The following is a 21,165-nucleotide window of genomic DNA, read 5'->3' on the forward strand; positions in this document are numbered from 1 at the left end:
ATATATATATTTTTTAAGTCTTGGCTCCTAAACTCCAAAGGAAGGGGTTCTTTTTAAAGGAAGCTTTATTTGGGGGGTCACCCAGCGTTTCCACAAACCCTTTAGGCAGCCCCCCCTGGACAGGGCAGCCCTGAGATGGCATCGCAGACCTCAAGGTGGAGGGGATCCCCTGCCCGGAGCCCCCGGGGCCCCCAGCTCCCCGACACCGGTCACCCCGCCCGGCCCGCGGGCGCCTCTGGGCGGGGCGGGCAGCGGGCCAGCCCCACCCCGCACCCCGCTCCCCGCCGCCGCGCCGCGAGCCCGGACCTGCCCGGGGCCGGGGCGGCGCAGTCTCGCGGGATCGCGCAGCTCTCGCTCCCCGTGCGGCTCCGGGCGCTGGACTCGCCGACACCGGGGCCGCCTCAGGTCGCGGCCGGACAGAGCGCCTGGGATCGCCGCCGAGGTGAGGCCCGGGCTCCGGCGGGCGGGCTGCCTGGAGGGTGCGGGCGCGGAGCCGCAGGTGCCGGGCGGGACGGGACGGGACGGGGCGCGGCGGGGCCGCCGGAGCAAGTTCCCGCGGAGGCCGGGCCGCTCCGGACGGCGGTGCGGGGCCGGCGGCGGGCGCTGTGGCCCCGCCGGCCGGGCAGGTGCGGGAGGCAGAGGGGTGGGGGTGGGGGGACCCCGGGGGGGGGGACCCGGTCCGCGCTGGGAGCCGGGCCGGCGGGAGTTCGGGGTGAGGGCGCGGCCGTGGGAGATCCGGGCCCAGAGCCGCCCTCGGGACGGATCGGCCTACTTCCCCGGCGGTGGGAACCGTACCCTCCACCCCCCACCCCCCCCCCCCGCACACACACACCCGCTCCCCCCACCCCACCCCCCGCTCCGGAAAACTGGTCCGGCCGCTCCGCAGGTGGGAGCTCGGGAAGTCTCCGCTTTCACAGGCAGGAAAGTATCAGGTCCCCGAAGACTGGCCCCCAAAACGGGCTCTTGGGGGCCCTTGGAGCGTGTAAAACCTCCTCAGGTCTTCTTCAGGCGTGTCCCCGGGACCCGGAGTTCCTGTGGTCGCATGTCCAGCGGGCCCCTTGGGCTTTATTATGGCTCTGTTCATCCTGTGTAAGGTGTTCCCGACGCCCCGCGCTCCTTTCCTCGCCATCTCACTCACCCACCGGCCCCTGTGCGGCCCCTGAGCGGCCCCTGTGCACCCCTGTCCGCCCCTGTGCACCCCTGTCCGCCCCTGTGCGGCCCCTCTGCACCCGTGTGCGCCCCCTCTGCACCCCTGTCCGCCCTGTGCACCCCCTCTGCACCCCTGTGCGCCCCCTGAGCGCCCCCTGTGCCCCCTGAGCGTCCCCTGTGCGCCTCCTCTGCGCCCTTGTGCACCCCCTGTCCGCCCCCTGTGCACCCCCTTTCCCCCTAGGCACCCCCTGTTGCGCCCCTTATGCACCCCTTGTGTGCCCCCTGGGCACCCCAGCTCCAGCCGCACACCCCTGCGGTCGCGGTTCCCGGAGAGGCCGGGCAGGCGGGAGAGGATCCCCAAAGGATGGAATTTTCCGTCCTTTTCCCAGCGGCGGGCCTTCTCCCCTCGGTGAGAGCCTGAGCTCCGCACTCAGACGGCGGGACACTGGAGTTTGTGACAGATGTCCCTGGAGCTCCCTCTGGGTGGTGGTTTTATTATTATTATTATTATTGTTATTGTTATTGTTATTGTTATTATTTGTAGTAATTGGCTCGGAATTCACTTTCAGGAGAGGAGCTGCCTTCAGCATGGTGGAATGATGAAGGGAGACATTGGAATGTTCTCTCTTGGGTCGGCAATCTGAGAAAGAGAAGAGCGGTTCAGCCGAGCCATGCGGTAGGAGCAGGAGCTGGAGAGGGCGGAGATGCGGGCGCTGCTGTGGGTCAGTGTGTTCCTGCCCCTGGTCAGAGGGCACAGCCTTTTCACCTGTGAGCCCATCACTGTGCCCCGCTGCACGAAAATGGCCTACAACATGACGTTTTTCCCCAACCTGATGGGCCATTACGACCAGAACACTGCTGCTCTGAAAATGGAGGTGAGTTGTTGTTTTTTTTTTTTTATATATATATATATACCTTTCTAGAAACGAGGTTTATTGCTCTTGTCCTGGAATAAACAATGACGGTGATTTTTTTATTATTTTTTTTTAAGACAAAGAGGGATTCTTTCAGGTGTGTGTACAAGTCACCTTTGGAAGAAATCCTTCTGGGGATTAAATTACACTAGCTACAAATGTATGGTTTGTGTACATTTGTGGCCCTGTTTGGGGGACTTGCTTCACATGGGGTTCATTTTATAGAAAGCAAAGTTATGGACGATTTAGAAATGTCTTGCACCCGGCAAATAGTTCGCTTTCCTGAAATCGATGATGGTAGTTCCTCTAATAAGGTGAATTCTGAATTTTTCCTAATTCATGGAACATACAATCTATATTGTCCGGACTACATGTATTTTCTTCTTTTTTAAAAAATTTCTTTGTTATTTTTAATGTTTTGATTTTAGAAAGAGAGAAATGGGGGGAGAGAGGTGGATTTGTTCTACTTCCTTATATGTTCATTGGTTGATTCTTGTATGTGCCCTCACTGCACCCTTGGCGTATCAGCGCTTAGAGTACATGTATTTTCATAAGTAATTGTAATGCTCCCTTGTCACCGTTTTCTGAAGCAGGTAGATAATTGGAAGATTTTGAAGCTGTCGATAGTGTTTTGCTACAAAAAGTGGCTTTTTTAGGCACTGGAATATTCTTTGTAAGATACTTTTTTTTTTCTTGTTCCTTATCTATTTATTTTATTTTTTATTTTTTTAATATATTTTATTGATTTTTTTTGCCCCCCTCCCCCCCTCCCATACATACCCTCCCTCCCCAGAGTTTTATGTCCATTGGTTGTACTTATATGCATGTACACAAGTCCTTCTTAAAAGGAACCGCAGGTCAGGGCCGGAGCAGAGTGATACTAGAGGTTGCCTTAGGTGCCTTCAGTGCTTAGAGATATGCAGATGGCCGCGGAGGTGTGGGAAGAGTTACTATCCAGACAGGGACCTGCCTGCCCTCCTGTACTGATCTGTTAGGTTGATAAGACTCATGAAGGAAAGGCGACCAATGTTCCTGCAGTTTATCTCCAGAAAAAACTTTCCAAGCCTGGTAAGCGCTTCTTTCCCCCTTCCGTTGCTGTGAAGAGATGAAACCCCTGTCATTTTAACGTAGACACTATTTTAAAAACTGACCAAGCTTGATTTTACAGCTTCAGAAGTCTTTCATTGCTGGTTCGTTGGAGAGTTGCCGGACTACCTCATTGTAAACTCGGGTCTAAAATGGGAGGCTTTTAAATGCTGAAGTCGATGTACTTTAAATGGGCATTTCACATTGTATCATTGCAACCTTCCAGTGGTCTTTCAGACCTGTGCGAGATGTGATTTTAAACCCTGAGCAAATGATGCAGTGAGACTTTCATTGATTAATCAGAACTGTTTTGATGGTTTAATCTGATTAAAGTAAAGTATATAGTGGGGAATAGTTATGTCATTCTTTTCTCTGAATATATATGACTGTTCTCATGCTTACCATGCTGTGGTGCAATTATGTAAATGGCTCTCTCACTAGAAAGCCATGACAGGTGCTCAGTGAAGCCTGGATAAAGAAAAGGGTGGTGTTTCCTGTCCTAATAAATCAGCAAAGAGAATTTCCCCCCAAGTCTTTACCTCACACCTTTACCTCCTGCAGTGTCTAAGTAAAACACATTCTAATATTTTTAAGTGGTTTGTGTATCATCCACTTTCAGCCTGAGCCTAGTTCTAATAAAATATGTCAGTTGACATCTTCTGTATTCTTTCCCATATTAGCTTGACACGTATGTGTTATAATTTATTTTAATTCTGCTTTTAACCATTTGCATTTATATGGAGTGAAGAAATTCATCTTTTGATTGGATCATTGTATTATAAACTATATGTGTTATATTTCCCCCAAAACATGGTATTTTAATACTTATTTGTAGTCCAGACAAGTACTAAATTATTAACTGCATGTATCTTGACTTTTAAAGTGTTTTATAGCTTTCTAAAGTCTAGGTGGGTTTTACACCTCCAGCCCAACTGCCTTCCATTGCTCCTGGTTCCTGCTGCATTTCCAGTGTCCTAGGAATCAGTATTAGGCTGAGGGGCCGAAGAAGTATCTGATGTTGGGCTTCCTTAGCTTTAGGAATTTCATGTAATTCTAGAGATCTGTCTCACTTCTCTTTTATGCCTCAGTTTTCATTTTGTATGATGGCTCTCCTGTTTTATAGACGTTATAGTAGTCATGGTCATTGCAAGTCTGTAATTACACCGAGTGACCAGATTATTATGATCTCTGAACACATAATAACCTGGCCACCTGGCCACTCAGTATATATACAGTATTTATATATTAGAGGCTCTGTGCATAAATTCATGCATGGGTGGGGTCCGGCCAGCCTGGCCAGGAGGAGGGACATGGGCGGTTGGCTGGCTTGCCTGCTGGTCGAACTCCTGGTTGAAGGGACAATTTGCATATTAGCCTTTTATTATATAGGATATACACTGAGTAGCCAGATTATTATGCATTCAGAGATCATAATAGTCTGGCCAGTGTATATGAGATGGTTTAGAACAGTGGTTCTCAAAGTTTAGTTCATAGACCAGCAACTTGTGAACTTGTTAGAAATGCAAGTTCATGGACCCCAACCTATTGAATCATGACCTATGAAGATAGAGCCCAAGAAACTGTATTTTAACAAGTTGTGCAGGTGTTTCTTATGGATGTTAAATTTTAGATCTATTGATTTGGAGCAGGGAATGCAAACTTTTTCCATAAAGACCCAAAGAATAAATATTTTGGCTTTGCAAACTATACAGTCTCTATCACAGCTATTCAACTCTGCAACTGTAGTAGAAAGCAGCCATAGACAATCTGTAAACAATTGGGTGTAGATGTTTTTTAGTAAAATTTTATTTACAAAAACAGGCAGTTCCCTCCTTCCCCCACAGGCTGTGGTTTGCTGAACCCTGTTTTAAAATACTTAAAAATACTATAAAGTTACCGTAAGGATTAAAGTACTATAAGGATTATACATGTATAGCATGTATAAACAAACATCATTATGCATTCTTGTTAACATGTTACCTGAGTTATGCGTTATTTACTTTACACAGAAATTTTAAGTCAAATTTATCATAAACAAAGGGATCTAACTGGGACATCCTGGTGTTTTAGTTTTATTTCAGAGATTGCTTGTAATCAAGGACTTCGTCCCCCCCCCCCCCTTATTTTGTTTACTGAAGCTAAATTCATTTGTATTACAAAGATTAATTTATAATTCTGAATAGTAGCTTGGCTTCTTAGAAAGGATGTTGTACAGTCTAATCCTCCCAGGTGGAAAAACAAATGGCTGCTGGTTTCCCATTGTGTCCCTCTTTGTGTCATATCTGGAGCATTGTTTCTGAAATTGTTAGGTTGATGTCCCTCGAGAGACTGATTTCATCCGAAGAGAGCTGAGGCTGAGCTAGGGAAAATGGAAACAGGAACATTTATTTTCTTTTTGAATTGCCTTCATTGAGGTCTAGGCAAAAGCAAAGTCATGTATCGTATTATGTTTGGAACAGCGTGTGGTCATTCCACTTTTGAAAAGTCTAAAGGGAAGTGAGCCAAGGGGGGTAAAAAAAAACAACCCCTTTCCTTGTCACCTGTTAATATGCACTACTAAAATGTGTCTATTGAATCTATGTAATAAAAGTGTAAGCAACCATTATGGCGGAACGACCAGAATGACCGGTTGCTATGATGTGCACTGACCACCAGGGGGCAGATGCTCAACGTACTGGACTGCAAGAGGGTGCAGGCTGGGCTGAGGGACCCTCCTCCCCAGCATGAATTTCATGCACAGGGCCTCTGGTTAAAAATAAAGGGAGAAAAACTCTGTACACAAACTTACAAAGAAATCTATTTCCATGGGCAATGGTTTTTAAGCATTTTCGGTTTTCCGCTTGTAGAAGAGTCTAGTGGACCTGTTCCTTTCCTCCTTCTCTACTTTTTATATCCCTGTACACAGGCAAGAAAATGTTTAGTGTGAGTAACCTGTTTATTTTTCAGGGAAGGCTTTCTGAAAATAGCTGTAACTATTCTGAAAGTAAGCTATTGAGTTCTTTAAAATGAAATAAGTATTGAAAAGTCAGTTGTGTGTTTTAAGTGTAGAAACCACAAGCGTACTTTCCTCTGTGATAGTGTGTTGCAGTAGTAGGGAAAGCATATTGACTATTTCTGAGTCTGCAAAATCAGGGTTGGTCTGCATGTAAACAGAGGACAGAATTTCTTCTGGAGGCTCTGCTGATAGGCACCAGGTTCCTACGTGCCACCCCTGATGTTCTGGGTCTGGGACATTATTGGTTACACCCTCAGGAGAGCCTGGCCACAAAGGGACGTGGTTCTTCCAGACCATGGGCGGCTGTTGTGTTGTGACTCTTTCCTTTTCTTGAGTTGTGGCATGTACATAATGAAGCCTTATTACTCTAGTTTGTATATTTTTCATGTATTCATTCACTAATGCTTATTGATTGTGTACCTGACTGTGTAGCTTCCCCAGGATTAGTTTTGCGAAATACAAGTTTTAAATGAAAAAAGTTGTCACTTCAGTGGACGGATATACATATATATTAATACATATATATACATATATATATATATATATATATATATATAATTTTTTTTTGTAGTGCCAGCCAGTTACTGTGTATATTTGTCTAATTTCCAAAGAAAATTACAGCTCTTTTGGATAATCAAAAATTTGTAATGCTCTCTACTAAGAAATATTTTTAAAAATAGGGGCTTTTCCAATATGGAAATAATGCAAATTTTTATTTTTAATTCTCGTATTGCAGGCTCCGCTTTGCATTCGTTAAAGAAGCTGACTTGCCTGAGATTGGTCACAATCATGAAAATAAGTGTCAGAGTTTTTACCATTTTTATTATACAGAAGCCCATTAATGTTCTCAAAGGATTTACTATCCTTGTAACCACTTCAACAGTATTTGTTCTGTGAGGCGTACACCTTTAAGGACCCCTTTAGATCCTTAATGAGTCTGTTGTCTAGCTAAGGCAAATCAATTATTTTTTCCCCAGTCACTTTCTATTTTATTCCCATCACTAGAATTTATCTTTCCTTTTGGTGCCATTTTAAAGTAAGAATTAAGCTTTTAATATTTCTTGAGAGTTACTGTGTATGCCACCATGAGAAGAAAGCATGAATCCTGAAGTGAGAAGCAGATGCTTGGTTGGCCTTGCTCACGATAAAGTGGCTGCTTCCATGTACCAGTGAGGTTCTCGTTCATGCTTCAAAAAGCATGGCAGAGGAAGTCATGCTGAGAGCATGAGGAATGTGCTCGCACTGCTTTAATTCTGAGCAGGCCCCTGGAAGGTGGAATGTATCAGAGTACCCCGGTGTCATGAATAGGTGAGTTAGGTGACACGCCACTCATGAAAGGGAGTTTGGGTAAAATGCTCTAAGTGTCCCACAGTTGTGTCCAGTCTGTACCAGGAAGTATTAGCAAGAGCAAGGTGGAAGCAAAAAAAAAAAAATAATAATAATAATAAGAGCCCCTTTTATTTATGTGAGTTAATCTCCTTGTTGGCGCATGTCTATAGCCTCATCAGCTTTATGTTCTAAATACAGTGGAATCTCAGTTCTTGAACTTAATTTGTTCTGAAAGTCTGTTTGAGAAGCGATATGTTAAAAACAAAAACAAAAACAAAAACAAAAACAAAACCGGGATAATTTTTCCCTATTAGAAATAATATTGAATTAATCTGCTCCAGACCCCCCGAATGATTCCCTGTTTTAACTTTTTTTTTTTTTTTTTTTTTTTTTTTTTTTTTTTTAATTTATTTATTTATTTATTTATTTATTTATTTTTTACATATTTTCTTGATTTTTTTTTTTATTGCCCCCCTCCCTCCCTCCCACACATCCCCTCCCTCCCCATAGTTTTATGTCCATTGGTTGTACTTATATGCATTTATACAAGTCCTTCGGTTGATCTATTATCTCCCCCTGATATCCCTACCCTCCCCACTGTAATTTGACAGTCTGCCTGTTGCTTTACTTTCTCTATATCTGTCTCTTGGTTCATCAGTTTATAAAGATCTTTATCATCCACCGATGTGTGAGGTCATGTGGTGTTTCTCTTTCGTTGATTGGCTTATTTCACTCAGCATGATGCTCTCCAATTCCATCCAGGTTGCTGCAAATGATGAGAATTCCTTCTTCTTTATGGCAGCATAGTATTCCATTGTGTAGATGTACCATAGTTTTTGGATCCAATCATCTGCTGACGGGCACCTAGGCTGTTTCCAAATTCTGGCTATTGTAGATTGTGCTGCTATGAACATAGGGGTGCATATATCCTTTCTGATTGGTGTTTCTAGTTTCTTGGGATATATTCCTAGAAGTGGGATTACTGGGTCAAATGGGAGTTCCATTTTCAGTTTTTTGAGGAAACTCCACACTGTTCTCCACAGTGGTTGCACCAGTCTGCATTCCCACCAGCAGTGCACGAGAGTTCCTTTTTCTCCGCAACCTCGCCAACACTTGTCGTTTGTTGATTTGTTGATGTTGGCCATTCTGACAGGTGTGAGATGGTACCGCATTGTTGTTTTGATTTGCACCTCTCGGATACTTAGTGACTTTGAGCATGTTTTCATGTGCCTTTTGGCCTTCCTTCTGTCTTCTTTTGAAAATATTCTGTTTAGGTCCATTGCCCATTTTTTAATTGGATCATTCATCTTCCTTTTATTTAGTTGTATAAGCTGTCTGTAAATGTTGGAGATTAAACCTTTATCAGTGGTAATATTTGCAAATATGATCTCCCACACCGTGGGCTTTCTTGTTGTTTTATTGATGGTTTCTTTTGCTGTAAAAAAGCTTTTTATTTTGAAGTAGTCCCATTTGTTTATTTTCTCTTTAGCTTCCATTGCCCTAGGGGCCGTATCAGTGAAGAAGTTATTTTGGCATACGTCTGAGATTTTGCTACCTGTGGATGCTTCTAGTATTTTTATGGTTTCCCGTCTGATGTTTAAGTCCTGTATCCATTTTGAGTTTATCCTTGTGAATGGTGTAAGTTGGTGATCTAGTTTCATTCTTTTGCATGTGTCTTTCCAATTTTCCCAACACCATTTATTGAAGAGACTGTCTTGACTCCATTGTATATTCGTGCCTCCTTTGTCAAATATTAATTGAGCATAGTGATTTGGGTTGATATCTGGGTTCTCAATTCTATTCCATTGATCTATTTGTCTGTTCTTGTGCCAGTACCAGGCTGTTTTGAGAACAGTGGCTTTGTAGTATAGTTTGAAGTCTGGTATTGAGATCCCTCCTACTTTACTCTTCTTTCTCAGAATCGCTGTGGCTATTCGGGGTCTTTTATTGTTCCAAATGAACTTTTGGAGAGTTCTTTCTAGGTCAGTGAAATATGTCGTTGGTATTTTAATGGGGAGTGCATTGAACCTATAGATTGCTTTAGGAAGTATGGACATTTTGATGATGTTGATCCTACCAATCCATGAACATGGTATGTTCTTCCATCTCCTTACATCTTCCTCTATCTCTTTTTTCAGTGTCGTGTAGTTTTCCGCAAATAGGTCCTTTATTTCTTTAGTTAAATTTATTCCTAGGTATCTTAATTTTTTTGGTGCGATGGTGAATGGAATTGCTTTTTTAGCCTCTGTTTCTGTAGTTTCACTGTTGGTGTATAGAAATGCCATGGATTTCTTGGCATTAATTTTATATCCTGCTACGTTGCCAAATTCATTTATTAAGTCAATTAATTTTTTAATGGAGTCTTTTGGGTTTTTTATGTACAATATCATGTCATCTGCAAATAAGGATAACTTTACTTCTTCTTTTCCAATTTGGATGCCTTTTATTTCCTCCTCTTGTCTAATTGCAATGGCTAGTACTTCCAGAACTATGTCAAACAGGAGTGGCGAGAGTGGGCATCCCTGTCTTGTTCCTGTTCTTAGAGGGAATGGTTTTAGTTTTTGCCCATTGAGTATAATGTTGGCTGTGGGTTTATCATATATAGCTTTTATTATGTTGAGGTATGATCCTTGTACTCCCACTTTTTTAAGAGTTTTTAACAGGAAAGGGTGTTGGATTTTGTCAAATGCTTTTTCTGCGTCAATTGATATGACTATATGATTTTTATCTTTCAATTTGTTTATGTGATGTATCACGTTTATTGATTTGCGGATATTGTACCATCCTTGCATTCCTGGAATAAATCCTACTTGGTCATGGTGTATGATCTTTGTGATGTTCTTCTGGAGTCGATTTGCTAGAATTTTGTTGAGGATTTTGGCATCTATGTTCATGAGGGATATTGGCCTGTAATTTTCTTTCATTGAGTTGTCTTTATCTGGTTTTGGTATTAGGGTGATGTTGGCTTCATAGAAGGAGTTCGGAAGTGTTCCTTCCTCTTGGATTTTTTGGAATAGTCTGAGGAGGATAGGTTTTAGTTCTTCCTTGAATGTTTGGTAAAACTCTCCTGTGAAGCCATCTGGCCCTGGGCTTTTGTTTGCTGGAAGCTTTTTGATGACGGTTTCAATTTCTTCCCACGTCACTGGTCTATTGAGATTTTTAGATTCTTCCTGATTGAGTTTTGGCAGTTTGTATTTTTCTAGGAATATGTCCATTTCCTCCAGGTTGTTTAGTTTGTTGGAATAGAGTTGTTCGTAGTATTTTGTAACAATCTGTTGTATTTCGGTGGGGTCTGTTGTTATTTCACCTCTTTCATTTCTGATTTTGTTTATTTGGGTCCTCTCTCTTTGTTTCTTGGTTAGCCTGGCTAGAGGTCCATCAATCTTGTTTATCCTTTCGAAGAACCAGCTCTTGGTTTTGTTGATCTTATGTATTGTTTCTTTGGTCTCTATGTCATTTATCTGTGCTCTGATTTTTGTTATTTCCTTCCTTCTGCTTACACTGGGCTTTTCTTGTTGCTCTTTTTCTAACTCTTTGAGTTGTAGAGTTAGTTCATCTGTTACCATTTTTTCTAGTTTTTTGCAATAGGCTTGTAAGGATATGAACTTCCCTCTCAAAACTGCTTTTGCTGTGTCCCATAGATTTTGGATTGTTGTGTTTTCATTGTCATTTGTTGCCAGGATGTTTTTAATTTCTTCCTTGATTTCTCTGGTAACCCAGTCCTTGTTTAATAGCATGTTGTTTAGTCTCCATGTATTTGATTTCTTTGGATTATTTTTATTGTAATTAATTTCCAGTTTTATGCCACTATGGTCTGAGAAGATGCTTGATATGATTTCTATCTTCTTGAATTTGAATAGACTCTGCCTATGTCCCAAAATGTGGTCTATCTTTGAGAATGTCCCATGTGCACTTGAGAAGAATGTATATTCTGTGGCTTTGGGGTGGAATGTTCTAAAGATGTCAATTAATTCCATCTGGTCTAGTGAGTCGTTTAGGATTGATATTTCTTTGCTGCTTTTTTGTTTAGATGATTTGTCGAAGGGTGACAGTGGGGTATTAAAATCTCCTACTATGATTGTATTGCTATTAATCTCTCCCTTAATGTCCTCCAGCAGTTTTTTTATGTATTTGGGTGCTCCTGTATTGGGTGCATATATATTTACCAGGGTTATTTCTTCTTGTTGGATTGTACCCTTTAGTATTATGAAGTGACCTTCATTATCTCTTGTTATGTCCTTCACTCTGAGATCTAATTTGTCAGATATAAGTATTGCTACCCCAGCTTTTCTTTCCTTTCCATTTGCCTGGAAAACTTTTTTCCATCCCTTCACCCTCAGTCTGTGTGCATCTTTTTTTCTGAGGTGGGTTTCTTGTAGGCAACAGATGTAAGGGTCTTGTTTTCTTATCCAATCTGACACCCTATGTCTTTTGATTGGAGCATTTAATCCATTTACATTTAAGGTTATTATTGATAGGTACTCATTTGATGGCATTTTTATTCTATACCCATGTTCCTTCTTCAATTCCTATTTCTTTATTTTTACAGTAGACCCTTTAGCATTTCTTGCATTGCTGGTTTGGTGGAGATAAATTCCTTCAGTCTTTTTTTGTCTGTGAAGCTCCTGATTTCCCCTTCAATTTTGATTGATAGTCTTGCTGGGTACAGTATTCTTGGATTCAAACCCTTCCTTTGCATGACTTTGTATATTTCATCCCATTCCCTTCTGGCCTGATATGTTTCTGTTGAGAAATCAGTTGCTAGTCTGATGGGGGTTCCTTTGTAAGTAACTTTCTGTCTCTCTCTGGCTGCTTTTAAGATTCTTACTTTGTCGTTGTTGTTTGCCACTTTAATTATAATGTGCCTTGGCGTCTGTCTTCTGGGATTCATTTTGCTTGGGACTCTGCGAGCATCTTGGATTTGTGTGGGTTTTTTCTTCTCTATCTCAGGAAAGTTTTCTGTCATTATTTCTTGAAATACTTTTTCCACGTCTACCTCAGTTTCCTTTCCTTCTGGAACCCCTATTATTCGAATATTATTTTGTTTTGTAATGTCCCAAAGCTCCCGTAGGCTCTCCTCCTGCTTTTTAATCTTTTTTTCTAGAAGCTGCTCTAATTGGGTATTTTTTTCCATCTTGTCTTCTAGCTCACTGATGCGGTCTTCCGCTTCATCTAGTCTACTCTTGATGCTTTCTATTGAGTTCTTCATGGTAGCGATGTCATTTTTCATTTCTTCTTGGTTCTTCCTCAATTCCTGATGGTTCTTCCTCATTTCTTCTTGGTTATTGTCAAATTTCTCTTCCATTCTTTTTAGCCAACCAATAATCATTATTCTGAACTCTTGCTCTGGTAGGCTGCTTGCCTCTGGCTCGTTTACTTCCTTTTCTGGTGATGCCTGCTTTTCTTTCATTTGTGGGGTGTTTCTTTGTCTTCCCATGGTATCTCTTTTCAGGATGTCTGGTTATGTGGTGTTCTTTCTCTTGCGTTAATTTATAGGTGCAAAATACAACACTACCATGTACAACACGAGAGGCACTTAACAGGAATGTATTTACAATATTAATAACCTCTAATAAAGGTAACCCCTAGCGATAGGCAAATTAGGGTATAGGAGAGAAGGAAGGAAGGAAGGTAAAAATAAAATAAAGAAAAATTAAAAAAAAAAAAAAAAGTCAAAGAAGAAATAAAGTAATGACAAAATGAAGTTAGAAAACAGGGAGAAAAAGAAGAGAGAGAGAGAAAGAGAGAGAGAGAGAGAGAGAGAGAGAGAGAGAGAGAGAGAGAGAGAGAGAGAGAGAAGAAGCAAACTAAAAAAATGGGAAACAAACTATATATATGTGGAGAAAATTGCCATAGATCAACCAGTGAGCCCAGCCAATGCCGGTAACAATACTTGGAGATTAATACAAACTACAATACAATATCCACTATTATTAAGTAAGGTTATGATATACAGAAGTCAAAGAAACAAACAAAAACAGAGGATTTAAAAAAAATTACAAAGCAACAATAACAACACTGGAATAAGCATAACAATTTCACTGAAAAGCACCAATATTCACAATAATCAACCTTCACTCAAACAATGAGAAAAGGATAGAAAGTAGAACCGTTTTTTTTTTTTGTGTTTTTTTTTTTTTTTTTTTTTTTAACTAGTTAATATAGTGCAGAGAGTGATATTTATACACTTGTATCAGGGGTTGGAACTTAGATCTATGAGTATAGTGAGAGCTTTAGCAGGGGGTATACAGAAAGAATAGAGGAAAAACTAAAGCCGGAAAGGGATAGGATAAACTGGAGACTAAAAGGTTAAAGTTTAGTAAGAGAGTGATGGGGTAAAGGTCGAATTGAGATAGGGGTGAATGATGCTATAGTAGAGATTAAAATAGAATGAAGGTTACTCCCAATGTAAAATAAAGACGAAGTAAAATGGTACTGGGGAGGAAAAGAAAAAGAAAAAAAAATTGCAAAATAGCAGTAGTAATAGTGAAGATAGAGATTGAAAAATGTAATAATTGAAAAGGTAAAATCAAGTAAGGAAAAAAGAAAAAAAAATCGTTTCTGAAGTAAAAGATGTAAAAAATGAAAATTAAATAAAAAATGTAAAAAATTAAAATAAAATAAAGAATAGTATAATTAGCATAAAATTGTCCAGTAGAGTTCAATCACTTCCTCTGTTATTGTATTTGGTATGCCTGGTTCTTGGATCAGAGAGTCTTGCAGTTCCCAGCTTTCCACTGCACCTCAGTTTTGTAAGGTAGTCCTTAATTTTAGGCAGGCTATATCTTAGTTATTTGTGTCCATTTATTTATTTTTGATTAATTAAAAGAAAAAGAAAAAGAAAAAAGAAAAAAAAAAAAAAAGAAAAAAAAAAAAAAAAAGGCAGTTTGTAGTTCAGCCCTTAGGTGTCAGTGTTACTGGTTTGACCTCCCAGACTTTGGTTGCTCTGGCCCTCTTTCTCTCTGGGGGCGGGCCCTCGCAGCTCTCCCGGGCTACAATATAGGCGGGGCCACGGCCGCTCTGGGGGCGGGGCCTCGCGGCGCTCCGGGCCGCGGTGCTCTGGGCCGCTCTGGGGCCGGGGCCTCACAGCGCTCCTGGTGGCGCGCTCAGGGCCGCTCTGGGGGCGGGGCCTCGCGGCGCTCCGGGCCGCGGTGCTCTGAGCCGCACTGGGGCCGGGGCCTCGTGGCGCTCCGGGGCCGTGGAGCTCAGGGCTGCTCTGGGGGCGGGGCCTCGCGGCGCTCCTGGTGGTGCGCTCAGGGCCGCTCTGGGGGCGGGGCCTCGCGGCGCTCCGTGGCCGTGGAGCTCAGGGCCGCACTGGGGCCGGGCCTCGCGGCGCTCCTGGTGGCGCGCTCAGGGCCGCTCTGGGGGCGGGGCCTCGCTGGAGCAATGGCGCTATCGCAGCCTGAACTCTCAGCCTAGCCACGCAGACTCTGACCTTTCTGTGGGTGGTTGAAGAGCTTCCTTGAATCCACCCGCTTGCTCCGATCGGGGCGCCACAGGTGCTCGATGGACTCCTCGGCTGTGGGTTTTCCAGGCCTCAGAGAAGCTGCTCCCTTCCTGGTAGGGTGGCGCCGCCTTTGCGCTGAGCCCGGAGCTCCGGGAGAAGTCGGGAGTGCTGGCCGCTTGGTCAGGAAAAATTGTCCAGCGGACACTTCCTTACCTTCCTAGAGTGATCCGCTGCCCCTTAGCTGCTAATCAACATTCCCTGAGCGACTCAGATGTTGCTTCTATCTGTTTTGGGACCGGGGTCAGAACAAGTCCGTCTGTTCGGTCGCCATCTTCAAGCTCCGCTCCCTGTTTTAACTTATCTCAATTGCTTGTGATTATTGTTGCACACTCTGAGCAACATCAACACTCTTGATGACCTCTGTATGTTTTAAAATTGTACTTATTGTCAATTTTGCTGTAGTTGGTAGCCCAGATCAGACACATGAACAGCTCTGTCTTACTTTGCAGTTATTTCTTTTTTTAGTTTTATCGTTGCCCTCACAACTTTTCTTTTAACTTGGCTGCTATCACTAACCTTTGTAGGATCCATAGGGACTTCCTGTGCGTATTTAGTAATAATAAGTAGCAACAAAAGCAAAACACAATGTGAGGTTTAGCAGTGAACTGATTCATACTCACCTGAGAGATTCGGGACTGATCTTATAAGTATCAACATGAGAGGCTTGTGGGGTGGAGAGCTGAAGTGTTGTTTGCCAGCCAAGACAGTTTTTCAGTGAACAACTTGATTGAGAACCGAATTATTCAAGATGAGAGATGGTTAAGAATTGAGGTTTGACTGTATAACGGGCCAGTATAATGTCCTTTCAAACAGTGGTATGGTTAGAGCCTCTGACAATGCAATTGAGGCACAGAGCAGGAGAGCTGATGTTCTTCTAAGGCATTGCTTCTCAAGCTCTGATGTGCATCAGAATCTTCTGGAGGATTTGTTAAAACAGATCCCTGACCCCACCCCCAGAATTCCAGAATCTGGGTGGTATGGTGCATTTGCATTTCTAACAAATTCCCAGAGTATGCTGCTGCTGCAGCTGCTGCTGCTGATTCACTGTTTGAACCTCTACCCTAAGGCCACTTGGCAAACTGTGCTGCTGTCCCTCCTGGATGAAAGGAACTTGCTTTTGGAGAAAACAGCAGTGGTCAGTTTAGAGCCACGTATGAGGTGCCAGGTATTGTACTGATATGTTACAGTAAAGAGATCAATATGGAAAAGCACTTTAGCCATTTGATTAAGGTGGCTTAAGGCCGTCTATTGATAACGTATCCAATTGTACTAGAGAATTAAAATGGGCAGGTGCTAAGAATTACTGCCCCTGAATGTGTTTTTGATAGTGTCACCAACCGTGAAAGTCCTGGTCTGCAGTATAGCTCTTGATCTTCTGTCGTGAGAGCAGGACTCCTCTAGTGGTTTTCATTGGCCCCTTCTACCATAATAATATTTATCCAGGTAGCAGTTGTGCTGTTACTAAACACAGTATGGAAGTATACACTCTATTTAGGAAATTACAGTGGGTTGGTTTTGGGGTCCCAATGAGCCCCTGTCAAAAGCCTATTATTTATCATCCAATCTCCAAAAACTCAGTTTTGGAAGCTAGCACATTGGATCTTAGCAGTGTAACTTAGCCCCATCTTAACCCATCACATTCAGAAACAACACAAATGAATAATAGTGTCTTGTAGGTAATATATAATTATTTTTTCCAAATTCAACTTGATTTGACCCTTCCAGGACAATCTAGAAAACCACTCCCGGAGTTCCTCTTACTGAGATCACATATAAAATTGCTGTACCAGTGTGTCTTGGTTGTAAACAATAGAAACCAACTTTGACTCACATAAGCAGAAAATGAATGAATATTGAATAGCTTGTCAAGTCAATGTGGAGGCTGAAGAACGAGGTTCAGAATAGAGGGAGGAGCAAAGGGAACCAGGACACAGCTAGGATCACGTCCCAGGACCAGTCTGTCCCAATGTCAATGCCGTTATTTTGACATTGTGGGCATTATTGCCTCCCCATAAACAATCTGTTCTTTGTACAACCCTCTCCCCGTGGGAGCATCCAAACGACCCAGCTGTTTCTGTTATCAGATTGCTCCCTACACCATCCCTCCTTAAGCTGCTGTAGCATCCCACCTACTTTGGAATTTCCAAAAGCAGGACTGCTGGGCAGGCAGAAGTGATAGATGTTCCCTCTAGAGCTCAGTACAAGACTCTACAAGAGTTGCCTACCAAGGAGAAAATTTCTACAGTTGTTTTGAAGTTTAAGTCCAGCCCTGTTACTCTATGCTTTGTTACTCTCTTCATAAACTTTTTGAGCCACAAAGTGTCCTTAGAGATCATCTAGTAGTTCTTCGCTCTCATATCACTGATGGATGCTCAGAGACTCAAAGACAGAAAATTATCTTCCAAAGGTGGCACTGAAAATCAGTAGCAGTGCTGTAACCAGAATGGCAACGCTGGCATTATTTCCAGCCAAGGGTTATGTAAAATGCTCCACTTATTTTGGTTCTCATTGTCCATCGTAGTTTGGCTCTGGCTATTTTTCAGAGTAGAGGTATTAGTGGCCTTCTTAGTAGACTTCTTCTTCATCCCTGCTGGTACTAATAGTTAACTTCCACAGAATTTCTTCCAGGGACTCACCATTTCCTTAAAGGAGCCTATAATTTATTTCTCGAAGCATTAAAACTATAATCAACGGGACTATTTTAGTTATTACTGAATGTAGAACTCAAGAGCATTGTTGACATTTTACGTTATTATAAAAAGGATTGGTATATGAAAAAGCATAGTGCCTAGCTTATGGTTAAGTGTTAACTACATCAAAGCTCTGATTTATTATCAGTAGCTATATAGTATTGTTAAAAGTAGCATTAGGTCAGGGCACTTAAATTCTAACAGATAAGATTTGGGGATTTCAGTAAGAGATTGGATTACCTTTTTCTCACTGTAATTTGAGAGTTTAGCGAGGTCATTGGTTTCAAATTGTGATTTCTGGAGGTGCTTTGAGGTCAGGGTGGGGAAGAAGAGCAGTGGGAGGTGTCTTAAAGGGAGGGCTTCCTCTTCAGCCAGCAGCTGTGCTTTTATTTATTTAATATATCAGGCTCTTTGTTTCGGACATGGGTTTGAGATGCCTGGTGTCAGCAAGTGGAACTGTCCTGGAGGTGGATGGTCTTTCAAGTCCAGGGTTCACAGGAGAGCTGGGGACCAGAGATAAATGTGGGAATCTTTTATGTATAGTTGATATTTAATGCCATGGTTCTGGATGAGTTTTTCCTAAGCAGTGAGCATAAATTGGGAAGAGGTCTGAGGATTGACCTCTGAGGCACTTCATTATTTAATATTGGGAAATGGAAAAGGATCAGAAAAGAAACAGCCTGCGGAATAGGTACAAATCCAGGAGAACTTGTGTCCTAGAAGCCAAGTAAAAAAAAAAAAAGGTATCTCAGAAGGAGAGCAGTTCGTTATGTCAGATGTTGTTAAGATTTGAGTAGGATGAGGACTCAGAATTGAATTTGACAATGAGGAGGTTATGGTGACTTCGAAGGTAGTTCTCTCTGGAGTACGAGGTATAAAACCTGATTGGAGAGGGGGCTTACAAAGCAATGGGAAGAGTGGGATCGGAGAAAGTAAGTTTACACAACTATTTTGAGGAATTTTCTATAAAGGGGATTAGGAAAATGGAACAAATGGATAGGGATTGAGATATGGAATCAAGGGAAGATATTGTTTTGTGGTGCTTTTTTTTTAATGGTGGGAGATAATAAAGCAAATCTGTCTGATGGAGGAATCCTTGTAGCATAGATGGGAGGAATTATTGCCAGAATAGGAGACAATAGCAGAAACAAAATCCTTGGCTATTCAAGTGGAGAGAATCCAGTATACAAATGAAGGTTGTGGTTGATTAGGGATTCAAATTGTTCATCCATTGCAATACAAAAGGCAGAGTGCGGACAAGCTGCAGATAGCTGGCACATTTATTTAGAAGATGAGAAAATTGCCTGGTTGTTCTGTCTTCTCAGTGAACTAGGAACAAAATCATCAACTGAGAGGATGGGGTATGGAATTGGGGGTTTGAAAATTTGAGAATGTGAGAGAGATCTTTTAAAAAGAGTTAATCGACTAAAGGTTTAGCCTAGACATGTAGGATTGCAAAGTGTGATGCCAGCATTTTCATTTGAAGACTGGTATCCTTCTATTTTGAGAACTATTCTTATATTCTTTGATTATCAGCCCCATTCCCATTTTTCCCCCCCTGCCATTTCTTTCTGAAGCCCATTTAGTCAGATGTTAGGCACTTAGATGGATGCTCTGATTGGAAGGATTTTCTAATTATCCATCTCTTTCCAACTTTGTCTTCTAATCCTTCCATAGAGTTCTTTATTTCAGCTATCTTATTATTTTAATTTTCTGTAGTATCCTATTCTTTTTAATGAATGCAGTAGCTTCCCATTTAACATTAACATTTTTGTTTATTTTGTGATTTATTTTGTTTTGTTTTCTTCTGTCCCCCGCATAATCTGTTCCCTCCAAATTTCCCTTTACTGCTTGCTTGTTTTGGTATCTGTCTCTCGTAAGGCTTTATTCAGATGCCTGACGATTCTTGGCTGCCCCTTTAAATGTGTGTGCATTGAAAACTCCATGTGCAGCAATGGGGCTTGGTACTGGCTTCATTCTAAGGTGAAGTCAAGCTTTTTCATGGTCAATATCTAGAGGTTTTTTCCTCTTGTCTAGGACTGTTGAGTTTTTTCCCCCAAAGATCGGGGATGGTAACATATGCCTGTCTGCCAACCTTTTGGAAACAGGGAAGGAAAAGGATGAGGGCTTCATGGTTCCCTAGTCTTTTAGTCAGTTCAGCCTCTTCACCCTGTGCTGCACCTCTGCCCAGGTCTGTGCCAGGTAGCTCGAGTGTAAGGACATCTGTAGCTCCATTCCTCTTGGAACTAACCCTGATAGGTTTTAGGGGGCATTGTTGGGGTGGGTGTGGGGAGATAACAGAGAGAGGAACTGATTTGTAAACAGCCCCCAGTTTTTACCTGTTGTGCTACTTGGTGCCTGGAAGAACTGAGACCCTCCGTTTCCTAAGGGCAAGATCAGTTCATGCTCATGTGAGCCTTCCACTCGTACTCTGTAATCCACCCCCATGTCTGATTTAGTCACCTCGCACTCCTCTACTAGCTTTCTGACACTCAAAGTTTTGGGACTTTCTTTTTAGATGTTTCTGTTCTTTGGAAAATTCAAGTACACGAATGTGGTATCTCCTGTTCACTTAATAATGGATTAGCATCTTTATTTTCTTTATTGTCATTGTACTGAGGGAACAGGGAAGAAAGATAAACACATGTGATCAATGCACCATGTTTATCCAGGACCCATCCCTAAGCTCTACAGTGTAATCATCACAGTAACTAACATTTGTTGAATGCCTATGTTTATTAATGTGGTAGTCACAACAATCTTGTGAGTCAGTTACTGTTGTTATTGCCATTTTACAAATGAAGAAACTAAAACACAGAAGTTAAGTAACTTGCCAAAGATACACAGCCAGTAAGTGTAGACCTAGGATTCACACTCAGCTGTGAGACTCCAGAGTTACTTCCTGCTTAAAATTCTCCAATAATATCTCATCCCTTTATTTTGAAATTCAAACAACTTAGCATGTCATTCATGCTCCCTACAATGGCATACTTCTCCAGTCTCATCTCTCTCTTTAGTCTGCCCTTGATTCCACCTCTCTGACCTTCTTCTATTAAGTCGCCCTGTACGTCTTGCCCGGAATGGACTATGTCCTTGTGATTCTCCTTGTCGTTCTCATGCTGTTCCTCTGCCCCAGATGGCTTTGTTTTTCAGGATACTCAGTCAGCGTTGGGGTATTTCTGTGTATACTTATAAATTGAACGTTTGTATAGTTTATTTCACCTAACCATCAGTACAAGCTTTTTTTTTTTTTTAAATATATTTTATTGATTTTGTACAGAGAGGAAGGGAGAGAGATAGAGAGCTAGAAACATCGATGAGATAGAGTCATTGATCAGCTGCCTCTTGCACACCCCCTACTGGGGATATGCCCGCAACCAAGGCACATGCCCTTGACCGGAATCGAACCCGGGACCTTTCAGTCCCCAAGCTGACGCTCTATCCATTGAGCCAAACCAGTCTCGGCCAGTACAAGCTTTTGATTTGCTTTGATTT

The 21,165-nt window shown here is 42.2% G+C and overlaps 1 protein-coding gene across 2 annotated transcripts in view; it reads left to right on the top strand.

The window, feature by feature from the left end:
* Positions 1-308: 308 nt before the first annotated feature.
* The window catches only part of FZD6 (frizzled class receptor 6), a 33,009-nt gene continuing 12,152 nt past the window's right edge, over positions 309-21,165 (top strand). Inside the window, exons 1-2 of one of the 2 annotated variants that reach the window (XM_084864554.1) lie at positions 309-442; positions 1,719-2,024. In XM_084864554.1, the coding sequence (XP_084720680.1) occupies positions 1,854-2,024 (171 nt within the window). In that variant the 5' untranslated portion in view covers positions 309-442; positions 1,719-1,853. Of the gene's footprint in view, positions 443-1,718; positions 2,025-21,165 lie in introns of those variants that run through there. The other variant, XM_084864555.1, reaches the window with a different exon arrangement.

Source organism: Pipistrellus hanaki (assembly GCF_964339955.1).
Source record: "Pipistrellus hanaki genome assembly, chromosome: 17".
Taxonomy (NCBI): Eukaryota; Metazoa; Chordata; class Mammalia; order Chiroptera; family Vespertilionidae; genus Pipistrellus; species Pipistrellus hanaki.